This window comes from Lacerta agilis, chromosome 16 (genome assembly GCF_009819535.1).
Source record: "Lacerta agilis isolate rLacAgi1 chromosome 16, rLacAgi1.pri, whole genome shotgun sequence".
NCBI classification, from domain to species: Eukaryota; Metazoa; Chordata; class Lepidosauria; order Squamata; family Lacertidae; genus Lacerta; species Lacerta agilis.
Genome location: NC_046327.1, coordinates 19,930,742 through 19,958,503, shown reverse-complemented (window position 1 = coordinate 19,958,503; position 27,762 = coordinate 19,930,742). Strand labels below are relative to the sequence as shown.

Below are 27,762 nucleotides of genomic sequence, written 5' to 3'. Positions count from 1 at the left end.
CCAATGCATGCTTGATTGTACCATATTGCTCTTTGTTTGCCTCAAGCAGTGACTTGGGTTGGCCCTGAAGAAGAACCAGCAACCACACAACCACAGCGTCTCCTGAAGTCTCCCTACCCTGAATCCCTAAATGGATTCCAAGTCCACACAACCAAGGTTCCCCAATAGGAACCCAACTACCGATCTGATTTACAATACATTTTCAATTAACCTCTCTCTTTTGGTCTCCTTTGTTCAGGATATTTTAATGCCATCATCATTGCGGGGGTGTCTGTGGGGAGGACAACCAAGGTTCCCCAGTGGATTCCCCCCCCCACATAGCAATAGTGCTCAGTACCAGTGGAGCAGTGGGTAGCAGCATCACCACCATCTGACGAGTCCATTGTGAATCACTCCTGTCTTCTATAATAAGAGGTCTAGCCACTTTATCTCGTGATGCTTGTTAAGCAAGGGTGAGCAGAACTGTACCTGGTGGAATTCCCTCTTAGAATCATAGAGTTGGAAGAGACCACAAGGGCCATCCAGTCCAACCCCCTTCTACGCAATTGTTAAAAAAAGAGATACGCCAAGAGTTCTGGCCTCCTTTGCTTCTAGTCATCCTGGGGCCAGTTTACACTTTCATGCTTGCAAGATCTGACAGGTGCGGACCCTCCAAGTGTCCCTATTTTCCAGGGACAGTCCTGGATTTACAGAAACTGTCCCAGTTTCTGATTTGATCGCATTTCCTTCATAAGAGAAATGTTGGAGGCTATGGTAGGACGTCCCTATTTTCATGAAACGTTAGAGGATATGGAGTTATGGATGTGAGGGTGATCTGGCTGCGACATCTGTCACCCCACTGATTGCCAGGGTTGATTCGGCTGATCTGGCTGGCTAGGCGGGTGTCCCCTTCCTCCCTCATCGCTCCATGTGCGTCCCTCCTGAAGCTGCGCCCTCGGTGGAAGAGGAAGACCATCCCAGATAAAATGATGATGAAGATTATGATGATGGAATAGGACATCCCTACTTTCATCAGGGAAAAGTTGGAGGGTATGCAGGTGTGAGTTGTTCCTTCACAGATCAAACACTACAGACAGAACCTCCATCATCATAACACCTCAAACACACTGGTTTCCAAAGTAATCGCCAACTCAGAATGTGGGCTGTTGATGGCTGAGGCACAAGACTGCAGCCCACTTCTTACTGAGGGGGTTCATTTGCATATCGGCTATCGGTGGGGACCCATGTGACAGAATTCTCCATTTTTAAAAATCCCTCCAGACAGCAAAGTAGAATGTGAGGGGAAGAGTATCCAGACTCCAAACATACCAAAATAGATAAGGTTGTCACTTCTGCGCCTGAAGACGTATCCAGTGGCTCGTGGGCTATTAATATCCGCCCCCTTCTCAAGCAAAGCTTTCACCAGCTTTAGGTTTTTGTTCACCACAGCTATGTGAAGAGCTGTCTCCCCTGAAATACACAAATGTCTGCTTACATAAGGTTCTCCATTTCCTACAGTCTAGAAAGGTATCGCTAATGAAAATTGGGACCCACAAATCCAGCTAGTTTTGTGGCCAAATAAGTGATGAACAACAGCAAGTTATGCTTTACACGAGCCTGACATCAACGACAAGTGATTACATTCAGAGAAGCTCATCTGAGTTACCTGCAGAAGAAAGGGGTATTGAAACCCTGAGGCAATGCTGATGAATGCTGATTTTAATGACAAATGCAACTGCAAAATTAATTACCGATAAATTAAGCAGCTCATATTCTCCCTCTGACCATTTATATTCAAGAGTGCTGTTTCTGCTGCTATTATATTCCATCTGGAATTTATCCGATACCATTTCATCAAAGATGGAACAAGTGTAATGTTGTAGCTAAGAGCTTGGCTGGGAAATCCCTGTTTCAAATCCTGCTGTTATACTGACCCACTTTTGAGGTTATAGTTTTTAGGCTGCAAACCTTGGAGTAACAGCACAACTCTCATATTTCTATTCAAGGATTGCATCCTAGGTCTCATTGAACTCAGTGAGACTGACTTCTGAGTAGACTGTTACGAGTACCTGAAGCAATCTTTGCACTAGGGCTTTTGCAAACATTCTGAGAACACCTTAAAGCACTATATATTTAGATTCTCAAACCTTTATTGACGTAACACTATATATTAAAGAGATAGGATGATCATTCTATTTCTGGACCCTACCTCCATTTATAAGTCTGTTCTTGTCCTGTTTCCATATTAATGTTATTTTAAATAACTCTCATTTAAATTTTCATTTTTGAATAGGTTTTCTCACATAGTAAGCATTCTATCTGTAAAAAAATAAAATGTATTTGAATGTTTTTTGAGCAGAGAACTCCGCCAGAAATTTCAAAAGTATGAAATTCTAAAAACAACAACCCTTTGTTACAATTTACACATTGATCTGGGAGGCATGAATCATGCAGCTGGTTATTGGAATTTGCAAAGCACAATCAATTCCTCAAGCGTCTAAACTATATAAATACAAAGTATTACTGTTATATGCCAGTTGAGTATATTGGACAGCATTAGACTTGGACCATAGAGCCCCAGGTTCAAATCCCAGCTCAGTCATGAAATTCACATGGTAACCTTGGAAGAGTAAGCTGTCAGTGACCTTAACCAGCTCTGATAGCTCAGTTGGCGGAGCATGAGAGTCTTAATCTCAGGGTTATGGGTTGGAGCACCACATTGGGCAAAATATTCCTGCACTGCAAGGAGCTGGACTAGATGAATGGTCCCTTTCAACTCTACACTTCTATGATTCTAACCCCTAACTTCCAGGTCATTCATGAACAGGTTTTAAAGCACCAGTCCTAACACAGATCCTATTCTAGGATGCACATTCAATTCATACAGAACACTAGCCCAGCCTACTGGGCTGCAACACGGCCCCACGAAAACCAAATATGCACCCTAGAACATGTACCCAATACTCACTTGCAGGGCAAACTGCAGAGTTGGAAGGGACCCCAAGGGTCATCTAGTCCAACCCCCTGCAATGCAGGAATCTCAGCTAAAGCATCCAGATGGCCATTCAACCTCTGCTTAAAAACCTCCAAAGAAGGAGAGTCCACCATCTCCCGAGGGACACCGTTCCAAGTCAGACATAACTAAATTATTACACACAGACAATGGTAATGTATTGCTTCATAAATAGTTGTTGAAATGCATCCCAGTCACTCATGTTAGTTTCTTTTCTAGCTTTTCTGCTCGGTTAAATATGAGTCACTCCTAAACCTTGCATCCTTGGGATCTGAAGCACGGGCTCCACCTAACAGTGTCTTTGTACACACACTGGCCTTCACAAGGGCATGAGGACATGAGGACAAGGGCACGAGACAGACATGAGGGGAAGGTTTTATAGGCCCAGGTTATGGATCTGGCGACCCATTCTGGCTTTGGTTTAGACACATTTTTCTCAGTAAATATCTACTTGGTCCGACTGCTGTCATAGTTTTATATTTAATAGATCTCATGACTATTAATGCTTTATTCACTACTGTTTTATACTGCGAGACACCTTGGGAGCTTACTGCAGAACTGAACGGCAGGATATGGATGCCTCTAATAATAATTACCTGTGTAAAGTTCTGATGTCATAGCCTCGTTCACTAGTTCCGGAGCAGCATCTATCAGGAGTTGGGCAGCTTCCAAGCTATTATACAAGGCAGCTACATGAAGAGCTGTCTCCCCAACAGCACCTAGAGAAACCACCAGATATAGAGAATATGAGGCCCCATGTTGTCAATTCTGCCAACCTGCTGAAGGTGCCCACAGAAGTTACGAGAAGTCTTCTCAGTCTTGCCGGCCGACACCATTGCAGGCCAGTGCTCCTCCTACCTGCCATGATCTGGGGATGGAGGTCCCATTGGGTCACTTTATGGGCGGCGGGCAAGGCTCCTGACCCTAATTTGCTGCCCAGAAAGAGGATTCTGCTCACTCACAAACTTTGCAAATTGCGAGCAGACATGGGGGCAGGCCACTCCCAGAGGGCGGACCAATGGGGCCTGCAGGCTTCTCTTGGGTCCATGCTCTGAGAATAAAAGGGGGAAAGGGGGCCTGTTCCTATGTCAACTGCCACTTCTTCTACGGCTCTCCCACCATCCCTGCCTGCTTGATTGGTGCACTGTGCTTTCACCAACCTAACTATGGACATTGTTGGTCGCCATATTCAGGACCGCGTTGGCATTTTCCCACTTGGTGAATTGGCTCCAGCCCTGTGGTTATCGCCATCCTCAGAGCAATCATCACAGCTTTGGCGGTTTAGGCATTGGGTAGGTGTACTCTTGGACAGAGGGGAGGTTGTAGCCTCTGCTTGCCTCTCAAAAAATGGTGTATCCTGTTAAAGGGATCCAGAGGAGCTGCTTCTATCCGGACACCCAGGGGCCACAGCACTCCCCAAGTGCAATCCAGTGCGGGAGTTACTCAGTGGCGTTGCTAGCCTCTGCGCTGCTGGGGGCGGCGGCAGCGCAGAGGAACCCCCCTGGGGGAGGGGCACGACGCGTGCGTCGTGACGTCATCATGACGTCACGACGCACGTGGGTGCAGAAAGGGGGAATTTCCCCCTTTCCGAGGCTTTTTTCGGCGGGGGGGGTCAACTAGCGAGGAGGGCGTGACAAGCGTGACACCCTCCTCGCTGGTCGACCCCCCCCCCCCGCCGAAAAAAAAGCGGCGGAAAGGGGAAAAAAGAAGCAGAGCCGGCGCTCTGCATTCAAGCCCCGGCTCTGCTTCCTTTCCCCGCCCCCCCCCCCGCGGGTTTTTTCGGCGGGGGGGTCGACTAGCGAGGAGGGGTGACAAGCGTGACACCCTCCCTCGCTGGTCGACCCCCCCCGCCGAAAAAAAGCAGCGGAAAGCACCCCTTCCAGGGGCTGCTGAGTGAGGGAGGGAGCGTCGGCGCGTCGGCGTGGCAAGAGGGGCCGCCGCTTGTCACCCCCACCCGCCGCTTTTCACCCTGTCACTGGGGGCGTACCGCCCCTCCCCAGCGACGCCCCTGGAGTTACTCCTTGATGTAGGTCAATAACTCCCTCGCTTCCTGTTGACCCCCAAATTAATTCCTCCCGGCAGGCAGGCCAGAAATGGTTGGTTCTACCCAATGCCTATGCCAAATTTCTTACATCTGTAGTCAATAAAGTTGTGGCCTGGTCTGACCCAAATATAAGTTGTCATGTCTCATTGTTTCACTGTTTAAGATGGGCCATCAGGTGGGCATGCAACTACTTTAGATGTGTTCTTCCACATCTCCTGGCCAAAGCACAAGTGCCTCTCTCTTGCCCAAGAGACATGTGTGCTCCTAATTCAGTTGTGATGTCTGTATTTTCTGGATCCAGGAGATGTGAAACATTATATTGTGTATTTTAATTATGGGCGTTTGCAGTTCGCGTCATTGGTTTTTATAGCTGAAAACTGCTTAGAAGCCTATTTTGGCATTAAGCGGTATATAAATAAAACAAATTTGTTTTGTATTAGGAGGACCAGGAAGCACATGCCATTTATACTTCCTGTTCCTTCTGCTACATCTGAAGCCATCCTTCAACCCAATTACTCATTTTCTATCACTGTCTCCCTTTTACTCCTCCCCTCAATGTCCTTGTGCTTTATCTTAGCAGGCAATGTGGACACGGCAAGCAGCACAGATTCCATACCTCTCTCGTGAATGTCACAGCTGTGGCTGGCAAGGAGCTTCTGAATGGCAGAGACATCGTTCTCCTTGGCAGCCAGGAGGAGGGGAGATTCCCAGATCCTGAAACAAGCAGAAAGCAAAATAAATACAGAATAATGTGCATTACAACCCACATGGTCCATGGAGGAGGATTTTTCTCATCACATCAGCAAAGTTGCCTTTCGAAACTAAGACAACTGTATTTATCAGTAAGACAACTCTAAAAAAAAAAGGCCCTAGAGGTATCAACAGTTACATCCAAGAGGCTCCTGCTTTCAATGGTTGATCTTCAACCAGAGGCCTGCAGGTTTTTCAGAGAGCCAGTGTGGTGTAGTGGTTAAGAGCGGTAGACTCGTAATCTGGGGAACCAGGTTCACGTCTCCGCTCCTCCACTTGCAGCTGCTGGGTGACCTTGGGCTAGTCACACTTCTCTGAAGTCTCTCAGCCCCACTCACCTCACAGAGTGTTTGTTGTGGGGGAGGAAGGGAAAGGAGAATGTGAGCCGCTTTGAGACTCCTTCGGGTAGTGAAAAGCGGGATATCAAATCCAAACTCTTCTTCTTCAGAAAAAGAAAATAATAATTGTTCTTGTACGGTGGTAAAAGTTACACTGAAGACATGAAATGCTAACTCAGCTAACAACTTGGAAAGTCTTCATTCCTCTGTTCCGCAGCATCTGCTGGTAACACTAATTACCATCAATACAAGGCAAAAAGTGATGATTTCAGTAATGTTGTTTTTTAAAATACTTTTTCTGGTACATTGCCCTCATTTACACATAACTCTAAGCCAAACCATGGTAAATGTGAATGTGCGTGCATGCAGGTACACAGGGAGTAAATCACTGCTGTTTTGCTCCTCTCATGGTCCTCCTGCTGCCACACGACCTGGAGCCAAGCCATGGTTTGTCACTTAGCATTATGTGCAAACTTGGGGACAAGCCAGTTGCTGATACAGGCAGGCAGAGACTATGAAGAGTTAAATTCAGGCAGAAATATCTGTGTGTGTTTGTTCTAAGACATGCCAGCAGATCTACCCACCAGGTTTCAATTCCTGGCTTGGATAGCCAACAAAACCCCTCCCAACATGCTTCCAACAAACAAAGCTGCAAGAAAAGGTGAGCAGCCCTCAATGAAGACGCGTCTCATTAAACTTATGTAATAATTTGGCTTTGAAAAAGGAGACACACAGAAAAAGAAGCTACCGGGGGCAAAGAAGGAATTCAGAGTACTGTATTATTAGTAGGATTCAAACCAAGCAGAAAGGTTTCCTGTGCAACCTCTCTTGAAACCAACAGGAGTTCAGAAGGCTCCAGCAGTGTTCTTGCCCAGCCATTCAAGGGGCACAAAGTTCTGCAGGAGAAGTTCACGCTGCCCTGTGTCCTTCTTTAACTGGATGTGAAACATAATAGGAATCAGCTAGAAAACAGAAAATCCTTTCCTTTGAGAGCGCGTTGAGGAATCTTTAGAGGGGAACAAATGGTCTCCTAATTTGTGCCTCCAAAGCGTGCTATGGGGAAGGGATTGAAGACTATTGGAGGCACCATATTATAGGAGCCCTCCCTCATAATCAGGCTCACAGCTGTCTTTATAATGCCTTTGAAGAATGCGAAACCTTCCAAGTATAAGAGACGGGGGAGTGGCAACGATCCTCTCTCACAGCTATAACACACCTGTGTATGACAGAGGTTTGCCAGTGCGCACGATGATGGTTCATGAGGGGACAGAATAGGAGGCCCCCAATCTGCAAGGATGAGGAGCTGTTTGCCCTGTCCCATTTTGTTATTTGCCCCACAGCTGGCTCTGCCTTATGTCCCAACTTCACTTGCCTTCCAATTTAACTTGGGAGGATTTCTATACCATTTCGGAATTTGCACATGAGTGGCTTGCTAGTCTTCCTTTTTTTTTTTTTTTAATTGACAGGGTATTGATGTGTGAAAGTACATCTGCTCTGGTTAAAACACAGCGCAACAGTGATGCAATTGTATAATGGCATCACGAGTCCTTTTTGCTTGCTCTTTTAATCACCACAGACTGCCAAGAATTCCTAGAAGACCTCTTCAAACCTGGCAAATGCCAAATGCCAATACATTTCACTTCATCCTTGATTATTTTTCCTATAATAAAATCATTAGTTGTTCTGTGGTACTTTAGCTCACATTCCCCATTGTGGTGTGTGTGTGTGTGTGTGTGTGTAAGATCTGTGTGTACCTACACATATGCACGTTTGTTGGTTTTTTTATTTGAGGGTTTTATTAATGGGCATTGGGATCAGTTAGTCCCCAATCAGAGTAATTAGGGGGTAATGGGTATTCCCAACTGTGGAGAAAAATTTGATTAAAAAGACACAATAGCTTATTTCTGTTGATGTAGGAGCTGGGCTAGGAATACTTATGGTTAAGTATGTCTTTTTTATTCATATCTCAAGGAGGTTTTCAGCTGAAGTACATGAATAAGGTATCAAGTGGGAACTAACATTGGAGCTCATTACAGACTCCAAATACCAGCTATCCTTATTATATTTTCACATAAAAATGGGGTAATTGTCAAATGCACCTTAAAAAAATCCAGCTATTACTTGACCACACTATTATATAAGAAAAGCATTTTCTGAAAATAATTTCTGTTTAAAAAATTAATACACACACACACACTACAAACAGCTAAACTTCCATCTACGGTATCATTCACACATTAGCAAAGGTTTATATTATACATAGCTCTTAATCTAATGGTTTGTCATGGACTGGCTGGATGCAGAGGAATGTTGGGAGACATCAGCTGGGGAACCCCCAGGGGAACCCCCAGGGGAAGAAGGCTCAGAGCCAGGGGATCGGTGGTGGGACAATGACTAGTCAGAGAGAAAAGAGAAGACTGGGAAGAGGTGGCATCAGAAGCTGAAGAGGTAACAGGACTTAGTGAGCAGAAAGAGGGTGGGGCAAAGAGCAGTCAAGAAGCAGAGGCAGCATTGGAGGCTGGAAAAGAGGGGAGACCAAGAGGCAAAGATGAGGCAGGCTAGTGAAGAAGCCAGGGTGCCTCCCCTTCCTGTTGCAACCAACTCCCCTCTTTTCTGGTCTCCCAGAACCAGAAGAGGCATGAAGAGAGAAGAGCAAAGACAAGCAAGATGACGGAGACAGGATAAACTGGAGAGGGGAGAACCATGTATACCACCCTGAGTTCCTTGAAGGAATGGTGAGGGTAATAAATTCAATTTTAAAAATTGATAAAATCAATGAGTTGAGGGAAAACTAAGGAAGAGGAACAGCGTATCCCACCACCATCATGCAAATACTCTCAGATCATCCTTTTATTGTGGCTGGATGATGGAAATGATGCAATAAGTAGTACTTTGTTTCAGATGAATTCATTTATATATGTTCACCATCTATAGTTGTCATTGCGCAGCACGTGCATTAAATTAATACAAACACTGAGCTCAATAGTGGTGGCTGCATGTTTCTACCTCAGTACTCCTTGCTAAAAAGCACTGCAATGGAAAGATCTCTGTTGCGTTCTAAGGAGCTGCAACATTTGGGGAGTTGTTAAACTGTGGGGGCAACCTCAAACTAAAGGACACCTGGCAAATTTTAAATCTAGGTGCCAATCAACCCTTTCAGGAAGAATTAGAAAAGCGGAGAGCTTGTTTAATTTCACTCCTGTCAATAAGGCGCGAAAAAATATATTTCATCTTGGCCGTTTCCCATACGGAGATTTCTGGTGGCAGAATGCCAGCCTATGATCTCTTGGAGTGTGGGAATAGCTGGAAAATGTCAAGGCCCAAAGCCCAGCAGGAATCGGCTCCCATGTTCACACAACGCCAAGGATTACCTCAATTAAGGAAAACCTGTCTGTCTGAGGGGAGCTGGTCTGCCAGAAGACAGAGGGCACAGCCCCAAGTGCCACACCTCAGCCCCTTTTAATTAAAAAACCTGGGCCCAGATCCAACAAATGCCCCCAAATGAGGAAGTGAGGCTGGCATCAGTCTTGAGGCAGAATCACTCACACTAAATGGAAACAGCCTGGCACAGATTCATGGCATCCTTTCCCCTCCTGCTATGAACTATCAGGGCTTGTTATGTTTTATTTAAACTCCTGCTGCCTTTTGGAGGGAGCTGTTTTTGCTTATTTTATGGATGGAGAAGAGAGAGAATATTACTGGAAAGGAAGGTGTAGCCCCACGAATGTCGTGAAAGGAAGGTGTTTGGAAAACAGACACAGCTGATAAACTGGTTTTGGCACCAATACTTAATATAAATATATAACTAGAGCATTCTCAGCTTCATAGAATACTTGATCAGAATAAAATAATAGGTAATCAGTTTGCAGTATTAGCTTTGTATGCTGCTTCAAGGACTGCTTGCAAGTGGTTATTTTTATCATTTCTAAGCAACAATTAACAAAAAATTAAATTTGATGATAATTGACCAGTATCCCAGTCCTATGCATATTGCAGCCAAATGAGCATTTTGCTTATAAAGGAAATTCTGATTTATATCATGCATGTAAAAATACTTCAAGGGTAGTTTTAAGCAGTTACAAGAAAGCTAGCAGTGTCACATATTATGAGCAAAACCTGGAATTCTAAAACAATTTTTAGAAATGCGTTACCCATAAGAGCAGGGATAATTTCCCCCAGAAACGTCTACTTGATTAGGCCAGTTTCCATTGTGGGCCAGTTTCAGAATTTTGTGGGGCTCGTTTTTTAAAGGGGGAAAGTGTTCTTTCACGGTGCATGAACTTTCCCTAAGGAAAGTAACATTCTCCTAGGAAAAAACTGCAACCTTCTCTCAGCAAATCCAAGCAGCAGGTGGTTGTGTCTCCTTTGAAAGGGAGCAGAGACTACAAAGGAGGTGGCCTTCTGTGTGTTCTGCAGCAGTATACGTTTTGCATCTTGGCAAAATGATTGCACTGGCATTGGCACCGTCAAATGAGAAGTTGTCCCTGTTAAAACATTGGACGTTTTAAACCTTAGTCTCATGGCCCTGAGACCCTCCCCCCCCCCAGTGGTGAGGCGTTTATGAAACCACCCCCACCTGCCATTTCAGCGGAGCTGTAGCAAGTTTTCACCCTTTCCCAGGGACTAAAAATTGACCTAGTTCAGCTGCTGCGTACGTTATTGCTGAGAATTTCCCACGAACACCGGGAACATTGGACCGATAAAAAGAACTAGTACTACCATCTGCACTAGAGGGACGCGGGTGGCGCTGTGGTCTAAATCACTGAGCCTCTTGGGCTTGCCGATCAGAAGCCCGGCGGTTCGAATCCCCACCATGCAATGAGCTCCCGTTGCTCTGTCCCAGCTCCTGCCAACCTAGCAGTTCGAAAGCACGCCAGTGCGAGTAGATAAATAGGCACCGCTGTGGTTGGAAGGTAAACGGCGTTTCCGTGCACTCTGGTTTCCGTCACGGTGTCCCGTTGCACCAGAAGCGGTTTAGTCATGCTGGCCACAAGACCCGGAAAGCTGTCTGTGGTCAAACACTGGCTCCCTCGGCCTGAAAGTGAGATGAGCACTGCAACCCCATAGTCGCCTTTGACTGGACTTAACCATCCAGGGGTCCTTTACCTTTGCCTTTTACTACCATCTGAAAAGTGAGCAAACAGCTGATTCTACCGGTGATCTGCGCTGGCTACACCTGGAAACCCTCTAAGCATCATCTTGCAAACCCCTTTGGGGGGACAGAGGGAAAGAGAACACCTGACCTTCTAGAAACCACCGAAGGTCTTGAGGATAAGACGCCACATTCCAAATACATACAACTTTGCCTTCCATGCAGCTTTAATTAACATTTAATATAAAGAGGGGGAGAAATATACGGTGTCTGCTTTTAATTGTGGGGTTTTATTTGCATCCAGGCAGCAGGGGATCGCTAAATTTTACATTTCAAATAGTCATAAAAATGGGTAACTACAAATGGCTCACAATGGAGACGGGTAGGAGAGAGGATATACGATAGTATTAATAATAATAATAATAATAATAATAATAATAATAATAATAATACTTGTTGTTTTAAATTGTTCTTTCGGAGGAGTGATTCTCCTCCAATCTGCTGGCGCATAATATCTGTTTGGGCTATGTAGAAATGTGCATAAAAAAAAAAATTTAAATTCCATTTCTAGGTCCATTACCAAGCCTTCCAAATCTTAAAATATTATCTCTGCATAAAATACCATATGGGAGTGGCGAAGGAGGCAGGTTTCACCCTCTAAGAGCCTACGCATGCTGAATCAGAAGTAGGTGCTGATGACTTTCAAGGAACTTATTCCAGAAAATAGGATTGCAGCCAAGCAGTGGAATTCTGTGCAAATATACTCAGAATGAAGCCCCACTATGTGTAATGGGGCTTGCTCCCAGATAAGTATTACAGGACTGAAGCCTTACTGCTATTTATTGTGTTGTACATCATTTGCCATTTCATACCCTCCAACATTTCTCCAGTGAAAATAGGGACGTCCTATTCTATAATAATAATAATAATAATAATAATAATAATAATAATTATACCCCTCTCATCTGACTGGGTTGCCCTAGCCACTCTGGATGGCTTCCAACATATATAAAAATATAATGAAACATTTTTTAAAAACTTCCCTATACAGGGCTGCCTTCATATGTCTTCTAAAGGTTGTATAGTTACTTATCTCCTTGGCTCGGGGGGGTCGCATAACTCCACACCCTCCAACATTTCTCCAATGGAAATAGGGGCGTCCTAAGGGAAAGCGGGACATTCCTGGATTAAATTAGGAACCGGAACGGCTTCTGTAAATCCAGAACTGTTCCTGGAAAATAGGAACACTTGGAGGATCTGCCATTTGTGTTGGATTGGAGCCACCATTTTGCTTTTGCCTGGTTTTAACTTAACATTTCCTGGTCTTTCTTCCCCTCTGTCTCTTTCTTAATGGCCAATGGGTAGAACAACTCAACAATTAATGGATTCTATTGTATATAAAATACCAAATTAAAACCAGATTAGAGGAGATTAAAACAAGTGCCAGAAAACCACCCACAATTGTTATAATCCTAGGTGCTTAAAACCCAGCACACAAAGAAAGGACTTGCAGTGCTTCCAGTAGAACTCCGTAGGGCAAATCTGCACCATGCATTCAAAGCACATTCAATGCACATTTAAAGCACATAACTTCACTCAGTCAACCCTAGGAACTGTGGTTCCTTCTCTCACACACATGGTTAACAATTCTGAGCACACATAACAAACTACAGTTCCCAGGGTTGTGTTGGGGGAAACCGTGTGTTTTAAGTGCGTGTTTAATTTGCTTTGAATGTATGGTGTGGATAGAACCATTGTCTCCAACCACCGGGGGAGGGCGAGAGGGAAATGGCACAGAGGCAAGAAGTAGATGGAAAGCAGTTTATGTTAGATACAGTGGGTCTGGAAGCCGGGACAATTAATTTTGGGTGAATTAAGATAGGTGGCAAACACGGTGTGAGCCACACTCATTCAAAGGCCACACTACTGTCCTTTCCTTGGGGTGGGCTGGCAAGGGGGGGGGGTAGTACACTGCACAAAGTGCAGATAGTTCAGTCAGTAGAACATGAGGCTCTTAATCTCAGAGCTGTGGGTTTGAGCCCCACGTTGGGCAAAAGATTCCTGTATTGGAGGGGGTTGGACTAGATGACCCTCATGGTCCCTTCCAACTGTACAATTCTATGACTCTACTATTCTAAGTGGTGGTGTTGCCACCAGCAGCAAAAATGTGCAGCCACTCTGTGGTAGGAGAGACCTCCCCACATACAGGTAAAAGAAAAACTCATTAAAGAAAAATACATTTCTGGTGAAGAAATACATTACATTTGAAAGCAAACCATTTTGCTTACTCCCCAAGTGCACCATAAAATTCTGCCATAAAAAAACCATCATGACAAACCAGAAGATAACGTGCATGTGTGGTATGTGGAAAAATAATTTATAGAACCAGAAGGATCTATAAAGCATCTTGGCAAGAGACGGCCATTATTAATTTTGAAGATGGATTCTGGCAAGCTGAGGAGGAGGAATGCTATTTGCATTATACTAGATTTTAAGATGTATTTACAACCCTACCCTGCAACAAGACCACACAAGCAGTTTCTTGGAAGAGCAGTGCTTTGTTTTCTAGAAAACAATTATTCCTGAGACTCGTTGCTTGAGCAGTGCGTGACTTTGCAGCAAAGAATTCAGAGAGCTGCAGAGTGGATCACTCAAGATCACCAAGACAAGGTCACACGCATCTTGCAATATGTTGTTCAACAAATGAAGCTTATAAGAAAAACATGCAAATGCTTTCTCTCAAGGCGTTAGGGGAGAAAATAACCAGAGGAAGCTCAAGGTCCCTTCCAATCCTACGATTCTATGAACAAACATTTTGCTCTCTTCACGCACACTGACAGTCAGGGCAGTGTTTAAATCTCCACGTGATATTTGTTGTTATTAACTATTAATTTGTTCTTATTAATGACCAATGTCTTGGTACTTTGTAGGTATTTTTATTTCCTTGGCAGCAGGATCTGGGAGAGCAACTCAACTTACTTCCTCTGAAAACCGTTTTGCTTGTTTGGCAGGGCTAGTGTTCTCAACAGCGCCTCGCACAAGTAGCATACATTTGAATATATTATTCGATGTAGTGGCATTTTAAGACCAAATGGTGGCAGCATTGACCAGAGCAATTTGTAGGCTCAATCCAATACAGGTTTAGGAACTATTCTAGTGGGTTTAAGCACGTCTACCTCTGTGTTGGATTCGGACCCCAGAATTCAGTGGCTAAAACCAGAGGAGTTTAGTGCTTTGCAAGCTTCCTTACAGTGCCTACAAGCTTTAGGCAGCAATTGTGTTTAACATGGGTCCATAGGTATTATTAAGTCTGAATGCCAGCACACATGTTTATATGTGTTTATATGGGACGAGGGTGGCGCTGTGGTCTAAGCCACAGCCTCCTAGGCTTGCCGATCGGAAGGTCAGTGGTTCGAATCTCTGCAATGGAGTGAGCTCCCATTGCTCTGTCCCAGCTCCTGCCAACCTAGCAGCTCGAAAGTACACCAGCGCAAGTAGATAAATAGGTACCGCTATGGCAGGAAGGTAAACGGCATTTCCGCGCGCTCTGGTTTCCGTCAGTGTTCTGTTGCGCCAGAAGCGGTTTAGTCATGCTGGCCACATGACCTGGAAAGCTGTCTCTGGAGAACCGCCGCCTCCCTCGGCCTGAAAGCAAGATGAGCGCCGCAACTCCATAGTCACCTTTGACTGGACTTAACCGTCCAGGAATCCTTTACCTTTACCTTTTTTACCTGCATACGAGCATGAGCCTAGGGCTGTAGCAGTGTGCTCCAACTAGTGTCCCCACTCCCATGAAATCTTTCATTCAGTCTATTCAGAAATAGTATCGTCCCCGCCGCCACCTGCCTTGTGCTGGCGATATTTCAGGCCACGTGTGAACCCAGAGGGTTGAAAATATTCACACCCTTGGGAGAGATGGGTTTTAATGGAAGATTATCAATTTTAAAGTAAGGTTTTGTGAGCTGGCAAAGTGAAGAGTAACTCTCCTTGAAATGGGGGAATATGTTATAGTTAAGTAAAAAATCTAGCAGGAGCTGAACATGAGAAGGGAAATGAAGAGGGAAGAAAATTGGGAGGGGGAATCAAAGATAAAATGTTAAAATGTTTTCATGTTTTTGAAATGCAGTTTGGAAATGTATGCAATAAGGGTAGGAAGAGAAACATCAAGATGGCGGGGTGGGAAGTCAAATTTGTATCGAATTTGAATTATTGTGATGCTAAATTTGTTAAAAGTTTTTGAAAAGCGATGAAAATTAATTGGCAAAAAGGGGAAATGTTCACATCCTTGAAAGTGGGCATTGACAGCTGGCAACTCTGCCAAGAACTTTGTGCCAAGAAAGGGATACAGGAAAAGCCAGTAGAAAAAAATGAACCCTACAAAAATTCAGTAGAGTATTATCCAGGAGCTCTGGTAGGCTGATCTGACCTACTAAACAGACTCTAGTGCTTAAAGGCCAAAGAAGATACAAACTTGCCAGTTTGGCTGTTTAGTGTATGTGTATGTGTATGTAGGGTGGTGCTGTGGGTTAAACCAGTGTTTTTCAACCACTGTTCCGCGGCACACTAGTGTGCCGCGAGATGTTGCCTGGTGTGCCGTGGGGAAAATTGAAAAGGTTGCAGGCGCGGATGCCGAAGCGGCGCTCGCAGCCGCCCAAAGGCCGGCTACGCCCAAAGGGCTCCCACTGCATGAGGACGGTCACCGGCTCGTCGCCCTCATCGTTGCCGCGGCCCCACGCGGGCGGCAGCTCCTGTAGGCTGCTGGCAGCGTAGAAGGCCAGCACGGTGCAGCAGGACAGCCCGACCGCCAGCAGACGCCGCTTCAGCCCCGGCACCCCTGGGTAGGAGAAGCCGTGGCACGGCCAGGGCGCACCTCGCGCAAGCCGGCCTCTCAGCCGACACAACAAGCCCGGCTCCGGGGCTCCATCGCGGGCCGCCGTCCCCGCCGCCGGCCGAGGGGATGAAGAAGGTGCCGAGGGCGCATCGTGGTCCTTTGGCGGCGTTTGCCACCGCCTCCTGCCCAGCCCCGCCTGCGAGGGGTTGCAGGCCCGCCTTCCCCAGAGGGGGCCGCGGGCTCTCCGGCCTCCTCCAAGCCCTGCTTCTAGCGGGAGGGTGGCCACTCCAAGGATCCGAACTCCTTGGAGAGCCGCCGGACACGACCTGGTTGCTCCTTGTCCCTTTGTTTGTTTGTTTGTTTGTTTGTCTGTCTGTTTGTATATGCCGATTTCCTTGGGACGGGCAGAGATTCAGCCGGGACAGCTTCCCCCTCTGCCAGCACAGCGGGAGAAGGGATGGCATGCACCTGTTGGATTTCTGCCTGCTGTAAGAGGTGGAAGGTGTGAGCCCGCGAAATCGGATGGCTTCTGCTGTGCTGTTGCCCTCTGCCTGCTCGGAGATGCAGTGATTTAGTTGGGAGCTGGAACGGTTTAGTTGGAGTTGGAATGGCTTCTGTCTTGCCTACCCAGGAGGGAAATGCCCAAAGCTCTCGCTTTAACAGTGCGCTCCCAAGCATGGCATACTTAGAAGTCAGCCTCTGGTTGAGTTAACCTGCTGCGGTATTGCAACCCGAAGCACGGAGAAGTGCGACGCAAGTTGTGATCACGATGCAAGAATGAATTTTTTAAAATTAAATTTCTGTTTTACATTTTAGAATATTCACCTTAAAATGTCAGTGACTTCAGTTCCTCTCTTTCTGTGGTTCATTTTGCACAACATAAATCCCTGCATATTTTATATAAACTTACTAAACCATTCAGCTTTCCATTATTACATCAGTAAAAACTTATTTACACGGTTGAATTTATCTTAATTTAAGAGAATTACTTTATATATAGTCAATATAGGCACAGAGTTAATTTTTTTAACATTTTCTAATGGTGGTGTGCCTCGTGATTTTTTTCATGAAACAAGTGTGCCTTTGCCCAAAAAAGGTTGAAAAACACTGGGTTAAACCACAGAGCCTAGGGCTTGCTGATCAGAAGGTTGGCGGTTCGAATCCCCGCAACGGGGTGAGCTCCCGTTGCTCGGTCCCAGCTCCTGCCCACCTAGCAGTTCGAAAGCACATCGAAGTGCAAGTAGATAAATAGGTACTGCTCTGGCGGGAAGGTAAACTGCGTTTCCGTGTGCTGCTCTGGTTCACCAGAAGTGGCTTTGTCATGCTGGCCACATGACCTGGAAGCTGTACGCCGGCTCCCTCGGCCAGTAACGTGAGATGAGCGCCGCAACCCCAGAGTCAGACACGACTGGACCTAATGGTCAGAGGTCCCTTTACCTTTACGTATGTTTTAACTTCTTTTTGCATTAAAAGGAGAATGTGGGAGAGGAAGGTGGAATGCAGGCAACACCTTCTCATGTGCTCCACAATGTTCTCTCCCTGCCTGTTCACTTCTGCTATCAAAGCCACATAAAAAGTTTCTATTGAAACAACTGGTGTTTACTTTTAAAAGCTACGAGCCATTTTAAGGTGCCCCATCACCTGCCAATTTACTGTAAATTCTACCGTAAATTCTACAGCTGGTTACGCAAACACTTGGCAAGAAAAGATACCTTTGTTCGCTGTGCGTAAGGACAGGTGACTGGCCCCAACTCCCATGCATTTAATTATAACCTGCAGCTTCTGCTGCTGAAGATGTATTTCTTTTCTTCAACTCCCGACCTTCTGTTCCTTTCCTAGCACAGACTGCATTTTTTAACGCAGACTGCATTTCTCACAGACTGCATTTTTGAAACATATTGTCTTCAATTTCTTTAGCTGCTTCCTTCAAAAAGTTTTGTCAAGGCAAAAGGCTCAGCTGCCGCGTGGCACTTCACAGCTGCAGTTGGGACGCCTGCTTACCTGGGAACTCAATGGGACTTACTTCTGAGTAGACATAGCATATGGTGTAAACATATTGTTGCAAAAGTTGGATGCTTCGCCCTCTCTCTGCTGAGCGGTAGCAAGAGCTTATGGGGCTCCAGCACTCATCCAGGGTCTGTGGTCCCCTTTGGAGAATTGAGACACGGCAGAAACTGCCGTGCCTTTAAGAAATATGGTTTATCCACCTATTTACACCTCTGCATGGAGGGAGTCCAGATGTTACAGCATGGTCATTTCAAGAGGGGCTTGTCCCTCACAGCAATGCAGTTGGCCTTCAGCCAACCTGCCCAAGATGGATCCGAGTCTTTTCTCTGCTTCCTCCTTCTTCCCAGCAACTCTTGCTCAAGACTCCCTTTTCCTGTATGAGGTGAGAGGACCCCATCACCTTGGCAACATCTGCCTCCCCAGGCCAAAGGATTCCTTTCCGGTGGCCCATCAACCCCACGTCAACAGATTTGCTAGGCCAGCCAGGCTGGTTTGCATAAACCAGCCCAGGGATTCCTTGTCTGGCACAGTTCTGCAGCTCATACTCATCCATATTCCCATTAATCAAAATCCTACCATTTATTAATTTCTAGGGCTTAGGCCCCACTATATATATATACACACACACACACACACACACACATATATAATACCAATCTCTTCCAAGCAGGCATCCACAAACCTCCCCAATGTTTCCACACACATCTCTGCTTTACCAACCATGAAATACTACAATGTTTGAGACAATTACAAATGTATTTGCATCCACATCATTCTCATACGGTTGGGCTTTCCAAATGGTTAGTTTGCATCCTAGCATGTGGGCTTCCTTCCCCACTCAAAATGCTAGCCAGCTTGCCATTGCCCTGGCAACAGGTTGTTGCTCAGAATATCTGACTATTGCACTTCCTCCGTGTTCTCTGCAATTGGCTCAATTGCGCGGCATGCTAACGTTTTCTGTTTTCACAGATCTGTGGTTGACTGTTCAGAAACCTGCTGGTTTATTTGTGACATTTGTCCATAATAGCTACAAATATCTCACTCTAACTTCAGGAATAAAGGAAATAAAAAAACAAAAATGGATACCAACTGCAGTCCTAGTTTATAAAATATGCTTCATTGTTACTTTCTAAATAAGGAGTTGAAGGTTACATTTCCCATTCTTGAACATGTCGCCCAGAATGCAAAATCAGAACTCTGCCTCTGCCAGAGGTTCAAGCCGTTTGTTTGACAAGCATGACACTTCTGATGTGTGCCTGGTGATGGTGGGGAATCCCAATAGTGCATTTCATGCAGATTTCTCCAATACATTGACCAATAGCTGCTATTCATTTCTAAAATCTCTGGACACAGCATTTTTTTTTTTTACTGTGAACTACATGCCCAATAACTTGGAAGCTGGTTTCAGAGACTCCAAGCATTTTTCAAAATTGATACTTGAGGGATCGGGACAGAGGAAGAATAAATTTTAAATGGATTTATACATGGAACTTGCGAGTTCTGACGCAATATAGCTTTGTTTGCATGAGACCAGGTTTTGTCTCTAGCACCTGCTTATGTCTGTACCACTCGTGCAATGTCAGGTGTTTTGCTAGTTCTCTTTTCCTCTCTGTTAAATTCACGTCTGTGTCCAAGGCCAGGTACTTTATATGCAAAATGACGCACAAACATGTGTATATTATACGTATAAAAGAGTCAAGCCCCATGTGGTCCTCTGCAACATGAATTTTATAAGTATTAATACATAAGCATTTTTTAAACAGTTCTATGCTTTGTTGTATACATCTGTCTATGTGCTGGTTTCTGCAAGCATTCCTCGTATTTTCAGCACACCTGGTTAAAAAACTTTGCTTCTCACTGAAGACATGAATTAGGAGCATAGCTGTCAACCTTTCCTTTTTTGCGGGAAATTACCTTATTATAGCATTGGGAAACAGCAGGGAGGGTTGACAGCTATGGGGGGGGGGAACCATGCAGCTAAATTCAAAATCAAGAATTTCAGAAAATCCCATCCCTGCTCAGGTATTCGATTCCACATTCACTCTGCGTATTGCAAGATGTTGTGTGCCACATTCTATGACACATGTAGTTTACCTGCTGGGCTGCACCATCACCACCACATCTAGAGTGGGGAACTGGGCATGGCTGGCAGGCTGGATTGTTATCTCCAGCTGTTCTTGCACACCAGCTTTGACAAGCGAGCAGAGTCTCCCACCTGTCCATCAGTGGGTGTCACAGTAACATAGGGTGGCCTTTCTTTTTGCCTGTGGGGGACTTGCAGGTGTACCTTGCAAAGTACTTTCTTGCACAGGGCTTTGAAGGGATTCTTCTTATGGGGCAGGTGGGATGGCTTGGTCGAAATTGCCAAATGGTGATACATTGAAGGTCTAGTGAGGCTTGCAGACTGCTGGCTCCCCACCCCTGCTCTAAGGTAAAGGACCCCTGGATGGTTAAGTCTGTCAAAGGTGACTGTGGAGTTGCAGCGCTCATCTCACTTTCAGGCCAAGGGAGCCGGCGTTTCTCTACAGACTGCTTTCCAGGTCATGTGGCCAGCATGACTAAACCACTTCTGGTGCAACGGAACACCATGATGAAACCAGAGCACACAGAAATGCCGTTTACCTTCCCGCCACAGCGGTACCTATTTATCTACTTCCACTGGTGTGCTTTCAAACTGCTAGGTTGGCAGGAGCTGGGACAGAGCAATGGGAGCTCACCCCGTTGCGGGGATTTGAACCGCCGATCTTCCAATTGGCAAGCCCAAGAGGCTCAGTGGTTTAGACCACAGCACCACCCACATCCCGTACCCCTGCTCTACATGAGCTGAACATGCCTTAGAAATTGCCCAACACTCCCTAGCAGTTGTGTATTTATACTGGCAATGATGGGCAAATTTTCACAAAAAATTATCCACCATTAACTAATGTAACCCTCCAATAAGCTCCCGGGCCCAGGTCCTGAGAAACATGACCCAGTTTCTAGCAAAGTCACACTCAGCAAGGGATCAATGTCTTCATATTATCTCACCCATCTAACTGAATGGGGATAACAGGCAGTGGAAGGAAATTCCTCAGTGGTGATTGGAAATTTCCCACTTTCTTCACCTGGCTGACCTGGAAGAATTCCATCACTTGCACAATCAAGGAGTCCTCCAGCCAGACTATAATATCTGGGCTGGCAGGGAAGAAAAGTTTGCTTTACCTCTCTGTACCAGCTTGCTAGAAAATTTGGCTGAAATTCACATGGCTTTCCCCACCCAGCAAATCAGCACTAACGCAACAGCAGCCTGCCCTTCATCATCCACATTGTTGCAGATGTACTCTCTGCAGAAGCCTGTGGTTTTCACTCTCAGGCATCCAATACTCCATGCCAGGTTTCCTCTTTGCAAGTTGACAGGGGATCAGCACACACCACGGCCAGCTTTTGCAACAGGCACATATATTATAGCACTGATGCGAATCCTGCATCGGCCGTCACAGGTGCCAGGTCCTGCCCCACTTTGTGGGTGCCCAGCGCGGACCTGTGATGTCACACGTGTGGTGCAAAAATTGTGGGTGCCCTGCCCCTTCATGTGGAATGTTGTAGAGCACCCACAGCCCCCCCCCCCCCCGCCACACACACACTTGGCACCTATGTCGGCCATACACTTCTCCAGCTTTCATGTGCCAAATATTTAATGAGAGAAACAAGCCACATCATAGAATCCTAGAATTGCAGAGTTGGAAGGGACCGCTAGGATCATCTAGTCCAACCCCTGCAATGCAGGAATATGCCACTGTCCCGTATGAGGCTCGAACCTGCAACCTTGGCATTACCAGCACCACGCTCTAACATACAGAGCCAAATGCAAGCATTGTTTGTTGTTCATCACCAGGTAGGAAAGTGGGAAGATAATGATTTTTCCCATGCCGCCCTATGAGCAAGACAACTAAGCCGGAATGTGATGCACAGATTCCCCATGTCCTAACCTGTTCCCTTGCAACACCCTCACCAGATAGATTCATGAATGGCACAAGATTATATTGACAAATACTGAAATCCCACCTCGTCAAAGCCATTTCAGCTACTTTAACTAACATGCAACTTCACAATGAGCCAAACCCATCCAGGGACGTTGGCAACTGGCACCCCAGCAGAACTCACCATGGGGCAGAGGAATGCCATTATGTATATAAGTTGATTTATGAACAGTAAACAATGACAACATCACACCTGCTCAGTACAGCACATTACTGCCAATCTAGAAGGTGCCAATGTATACTGTGAAGTTCTCAGTTTTTAAAGAGCTCCAGGAAGTTTATGTCACACTTTGTAAACTGGTGAAACGCATTCCAAATTCAACGGCTTCTTCCAGATGCTAGTTTCAGTTCCAAATGTTTGAAACCTCCACATTGGAAGCCTCACGTTAACAGTACCATATGTCATAAACCGACCAATCCTACGGACAGGAGTTTGTGGTGGCTTTCTGGTTACAGAGCTCTCTTTTTCCATGAGTGCAACTCCCTCTCTCCCAGCTGGTCAGCTCTTCCACAAAATCCATAGGCATGTTAGCCACCAAATCATAGCCATACATATATATAGAACTATCACATGTCCTCCCCTTAGAGCACAGAAGATTTATGTGAATCCACCCCCCCCCAGTCTCTGTGAGTTTAAGGTCCTGTCTGTACCTAGATCTAAGTGCATGTAGCTCAAAATGCAAAAATCAAAGGTACTGATAATGTGCACAGAACCTTACCCACACTGGCATCCATCCCTGGCATGGATGGGAATTTGAATGCACGTTCAACATTTGCAGTCTCAATCATATCACCTGCATAAGGCTTTTGTCTTAGCTGGAGCTGGTTCATGCGATGAGTAGCACTGCCAGGTCTTGCCAAGAGATTTCATAGGAAGAGGGGAATATTGTAGCTAGTATTAGGGTTTATGTACCATTGTCTTCAGCGTTTCCATGTGCTGCTCTGGTTTGCCAGAAGCAGCTTAGTCATGCTGGCCACATGACCCGGAAGCTGTACGCCGGCTCCCTCGGCCAATAAAGCGAGATGAGTGACACAACCCCAGAGTCGGCCGCGTCTGGACCTAATGGTCAAGGTTCCCTTTCCCTTTCCCTTTACACAATTACTGGAGCTATGGGCGGGGGGGGGGAATGGAGAAAGACAATGGCCAGCATGCCCCTCCCCGCAGAGTCCGCTTTTCCCAGGGTCCTCTCAAACCTGGCAGTGTCCCTGAGATACTTGCATCTAAACATAGCCAGCCTTTAGGTGATTAACATTCCGTGTTCTTTTAAATGTGTTTGTGGGAGGTATTACTGGTTCCCTTTTGTTTTATAATGTATTTTGTATTTTTAATATTGTGAACTGCCCTGTGGTGAAGGGCGGTATACAAAATTTGAATAACAGCAACAACAACAGCAGCAGCTCTCAGAGGTCTAAAAAGCTTAGTTGTAAGAAATAGATGTCTAAGATGTATGGAATGCTTTATGGGAACAAATTGTCCCTCTCTTGATAAAATCCTGGAACAAAAAGTCTACAATGAAACAAGGGCTTTTGACTTTAGTCAAGGGCACTCCAGACATCCATGGTAAGGCCTTGAAGATTTTAAGAAGCACATGTGGAAAGTAAGTAAAAAACAACAAACCACCAAGCTACCTCAGAGTCACCTCCTGAATGGCTTTCTCACATTAAGTTTACCTAGATATGGTTTTACCCACAGCCTGCTCCTATGTTTGTTTACACAGAAGGAAGCTCCAGCGAGTGTCATTCAAAAGTAAAAGTGCCAAAGACTGCCACCCCAATTTCCATCTTCTACACTGAAATAATTATATAATAAAAGAGTTCATTAAACGTTTTGAAAATGTAGGGCTGTAAGCTTTGAGTTGGTTTATTCAGGATGCAGAATCCAATATTTCATGATGCAGGTTTTTGTTTTGTTTTGTTTTGTTTTTTTATATATAAAAACATTTTAAGCATATGTACATACCTAATAAGGCAGGGTCTGGGAATCTGTGGCCCACCCTATATTGTTAGACTACAACTCCCATCATCACTGGCAACTGCGCATGCCATATGGGGCTGATGGGAGATGGAGTCCAATGACATCAAGTGGGGCTGCAGGTTCCCTGAAACAAAAGTTTTTATCTTGAAATAAATTAAACAGGGCTAGCTCACTTGTCTTTTGTAAGCGTTGGTCAGTACCGGTAATTTCGCATGTATCTGTAGAAATGGAATCCCAAAATACAAAAAGGCTTTGTTGCATTCCCACATGTGCTAAAACAGGCACGTCCAACTTCCAAGAGGCAGCGATCTACTCCCACTATAAATAAACTGGCAGTGATCTACCCATTGGATTGACCAGAGTTGTTGAGCTTTTGGGGGGGAGGCTTCACCAAAGTTGTTTGTTTGTTTGTTGTTTTTTGGGGCGATCGATCAGGATCCCGCGATCGACCATGATCGACCACAGACACCCTGTGACTGATGGGTAGATCGCGACTGACCAGTTGGACATCCCTGTGCTAGAAGATTTCCTAACTTTGCACCCCCTCCAACACTCTGGGGCATGAATTGAATTAATATGCGCCGGGTGTAGAGGAATAAGGTGCCATTTCTGAATAGTTCTCAGTGCAATTTCCTTAACTGACAGCTCATGATGATCCTGCCGCTACATGGAAGGGTGTCTGTTAATGATTCAGTAGTTGAGTTAATTAGCACTCAACTTCCCTTTCCACCCTGAAGTGAAATTAAAAGAAATCACCTTTCATGTTGGAGCCAATGCCAGTCAGGAAACATCTTTCCTATAACTGGGCATCTCACAAACTGTCCAGTCTCTTGAGTTTAATGCTTCATGTTTTTCTCCAAGCTTGCTCTGACGCCATGGGTGTGTGTGGGAGCTAGACTTCTTCAGCCTTAGCTAGAGCTCTGATCCTTGCCTCCTCTTTCCATCTCCCTGCCTTGTTTATTACTTTATTCAGATTAGTCAAGACCTGAAGGTCAAGTCCATTCTTTCTGAGTTTGGGAACTTCATTAGGATGGTTCTAAGGAACCCAGCTAGGGACTCAGGTGGCGCTGTGGGTTAAACCACAGAGCCTAGGGCTTGCTGATCAGAAGGTCGGCGGTTCAAATCCCCGTGACAGGGTGAGCTCCCGTTGCTTGGTCCCAGCTCCTGCCAACCTAGCAGTTCGAAAGCACATCAAAAGTGCAAGTAGATAAATAGGTACCAATCCGGCAAGAAGGTAAACGGCGTTTCCGTGCGCTGCTCTGGTTCGCCAGAAGCAGCTTAGTCATGCTGGCCACATGACTCGGAAGCTGTACGCCAGCTCCCTCGGCCAGTAACGCGAGATGAGTGCCGCAACCCCAGAGTCAGGCACGACTGGACCTAATGGTCAGGGGTCCCTTTACCTTTACCTTTAAAGAACCCAGGGTGGGGTTCACACTTTAGCTCTGGGGCTCCCTATGAAGGCAAGCCTATCTTTGGCCACCCCACGCCACCCCGAGCTTATGTGGAATCATCTCAGAAGGTAGAGGAAACATGCAAATTCTTCCCACCTGTTTGTAAAGAACCTGCCATTGACTTTCTACCAAGAATCCCCAGACTCCGCTGTGACCTCACCCCCCATCTGTCACAGTGAACCAGGAAACTGCTTCTCTTTATTCTCCCTTCCCTGAAATAAGTAATTAGAGTTTCACTTCTTCCTCATATCTCTAACTCTCCCGTTTTGCCTAATTTGATATCTTTTAGCTCTCATGTTGTTTAAATCCCACTTATTTGCATTCAAACTCACCTCACCTGGTTAGATTTAGGCTTCCAATTAAAGCTGATTTCCACATTAAAAAAAAAAATTCAAAGTCACATTGTGAGTGTTGAATCTTTCAAAATCCCAAATTTTGAGTGCTTTAGATTAGCTGACATCTCTTCATATTTTAATCTAGACAGGCATCAAATATGAAAATCCATAAACCACCAGTTGCCAAACACTAAAATAACATTGTATGCCATCTTCTAAATACTAAATGTCAATGGATATCAAATGCTAATTACTGAAATAATATAACAATATATCTAGTATCAGTGGATGTCAAATGCAAATAATACTTCACAACTATTCAAAATATTCAGAGATAATCTAGTATGAATATTTGCAGAGAACCTTTCGAGGGGCTAATTCGTTTTATCTCTGTTTCAGGATGTCCTACTGGCTGAGGTATAAATGCATGAGTACAGCAGTGTATCTGTGCCAATGAGATACCAAACACTGTCTGGTTCCTTATCTTACAGACAAAAGCTAATCCCAACAGTGTTAATCTATCCACCTGGCAATCTAATACCTCTTGCAACAATCAGGTTTCAAGCTTTTTGGCTTCTTCCTTTCGGGACATTGCAACAAGCATTTCGCAATTCCCTCTCCATTGTGAGAGTCAACCTGACACTGACCTTCTGACTGCACCTCTGTGAAATACAGGATGTAGTTCACATGTAACATTTCAATCACGTCTCAGGCAAGCCACACTCAGGGGAAACCGAATAGTGCTACATCAGCCCTGCCAAGTTCAGCTTCACCCAGGAGGTACAAGTGTTTCCATCAAAAGGAAGCCATGTGTAAGAGCTGTTTACAGAAAAGGGGCATGCAAGATGGCACTGTAATGAGAAGTGTGTGTGTGTGTGTGTGTGGTTTCACAAACCCCAACATCCCTGGAGCTGTAGGACATTTCAAAGGGCTTTTTCTATGCAGTCCATATTTAGTGAGGACAGAGTAGTCAAGCCCTTTTTTGTGGGGTTGCAATATTTACCCTATGAATATTCAAAGCCTTCCTTAAACTTTGGCCTGACTTGGCCACTAAAAATTTAATGCTGATTAACAGGAGAGCACTTAGGCTGAGTGGGGAAATATTTGGGGTCTGATCGGAGAGTGGAGAGCAGTTTTGACTTTGGACACAGAGGAAACAGTTTTGGAGCTGGTGAGCAGGAAGGCAGCTTGGGAAGCAGCAAGAATATTCCTCAGCTTGCAGGGTGAGGTATGGTCCTATTATATGAGCCTGTTCTCCCTACCCACTCTACCCATAAATTTGTGAACAGAGAGAGATTACTGAAACAGTACAAGTCTCGGTTACTCTCTCGTCTTAGTGAAAGTGGCCCTGTAAAACTGTCCTGGGGGCAAGTACCGGTATGACTACAAAAGCAGTGGCAGTGAGGCAATTCACTGGCAGGAATCATTAGCCAACAGTTCAGGGCAATTTGGGGGGGGGTAGAATTTAGGAGCTTCTCAGCAAGTGTCAAAGAGGTAGCGGTGGTGGCAGAGTACTAGGCAGTCAGAATTGCAGAAAGCATGACTCCAAATTGGCTAGCAGCTACCATTGACTTCAATTACTCCCACTCACAGCCATTGATGGACTCTTGGAATAGGTTATTTACCTGGTGGTGGAATCTCCCCAATAATTAAGAGGGGATTACAGAACAATTTCAGGCAGATTTTGGAGACAGCTCAGTTGGCAGAGCATGAGGCTCTTGATCTCTTCTTCTTTCTATTCCACGGAACCATTCCCTATTTCAGCCCTTATCACTCCTCCTCATTTTCTTTTTCTTTCTTTCTCCATCAGCTGCCTTCTCAGGCCTCTAACCCGTTGTCCTTAAGCCCTTCTGCCTGCTCCCATCCAGTGTTTGAAATTCACCAGGTGCCAGGCACATTTGGCACCTGGCAAGTGAAGATGCCTGGGT

General features: G+C 45.4%; 1 protein-coding gene across 1 annotated transcript in view; it reads right to left on the bottom strand.

Moving 5' to 3' along the window:
* Positions 1-27,762, bottom strand: part of LOC117061016 (transient receptor potential cation channel subfamily V member 6-like) — a 71,717-nt gene that overhangs the window by 24,799 nt on the left and 19,156 nt on the right. The window contains exons 2-4 of the mRNA XM_033173677.1: positions 5,653-5,750; positions 3,589-3,711; positions 1,309-1,449 (exon numbers count right to left, since the gene is read on the bottom strand). Of these exons, the coding sequence (XP_033029568.1) occupies positions 1,309-1,449; positions 3,589-3,711; positions 5,653-5,750 (362 nt within the window). The remainder of the gene's footprint in view (positions 1-1,308; positions 1,450-3,588; positions 3,712-5,652; positions 5,751-27,762) is intronic.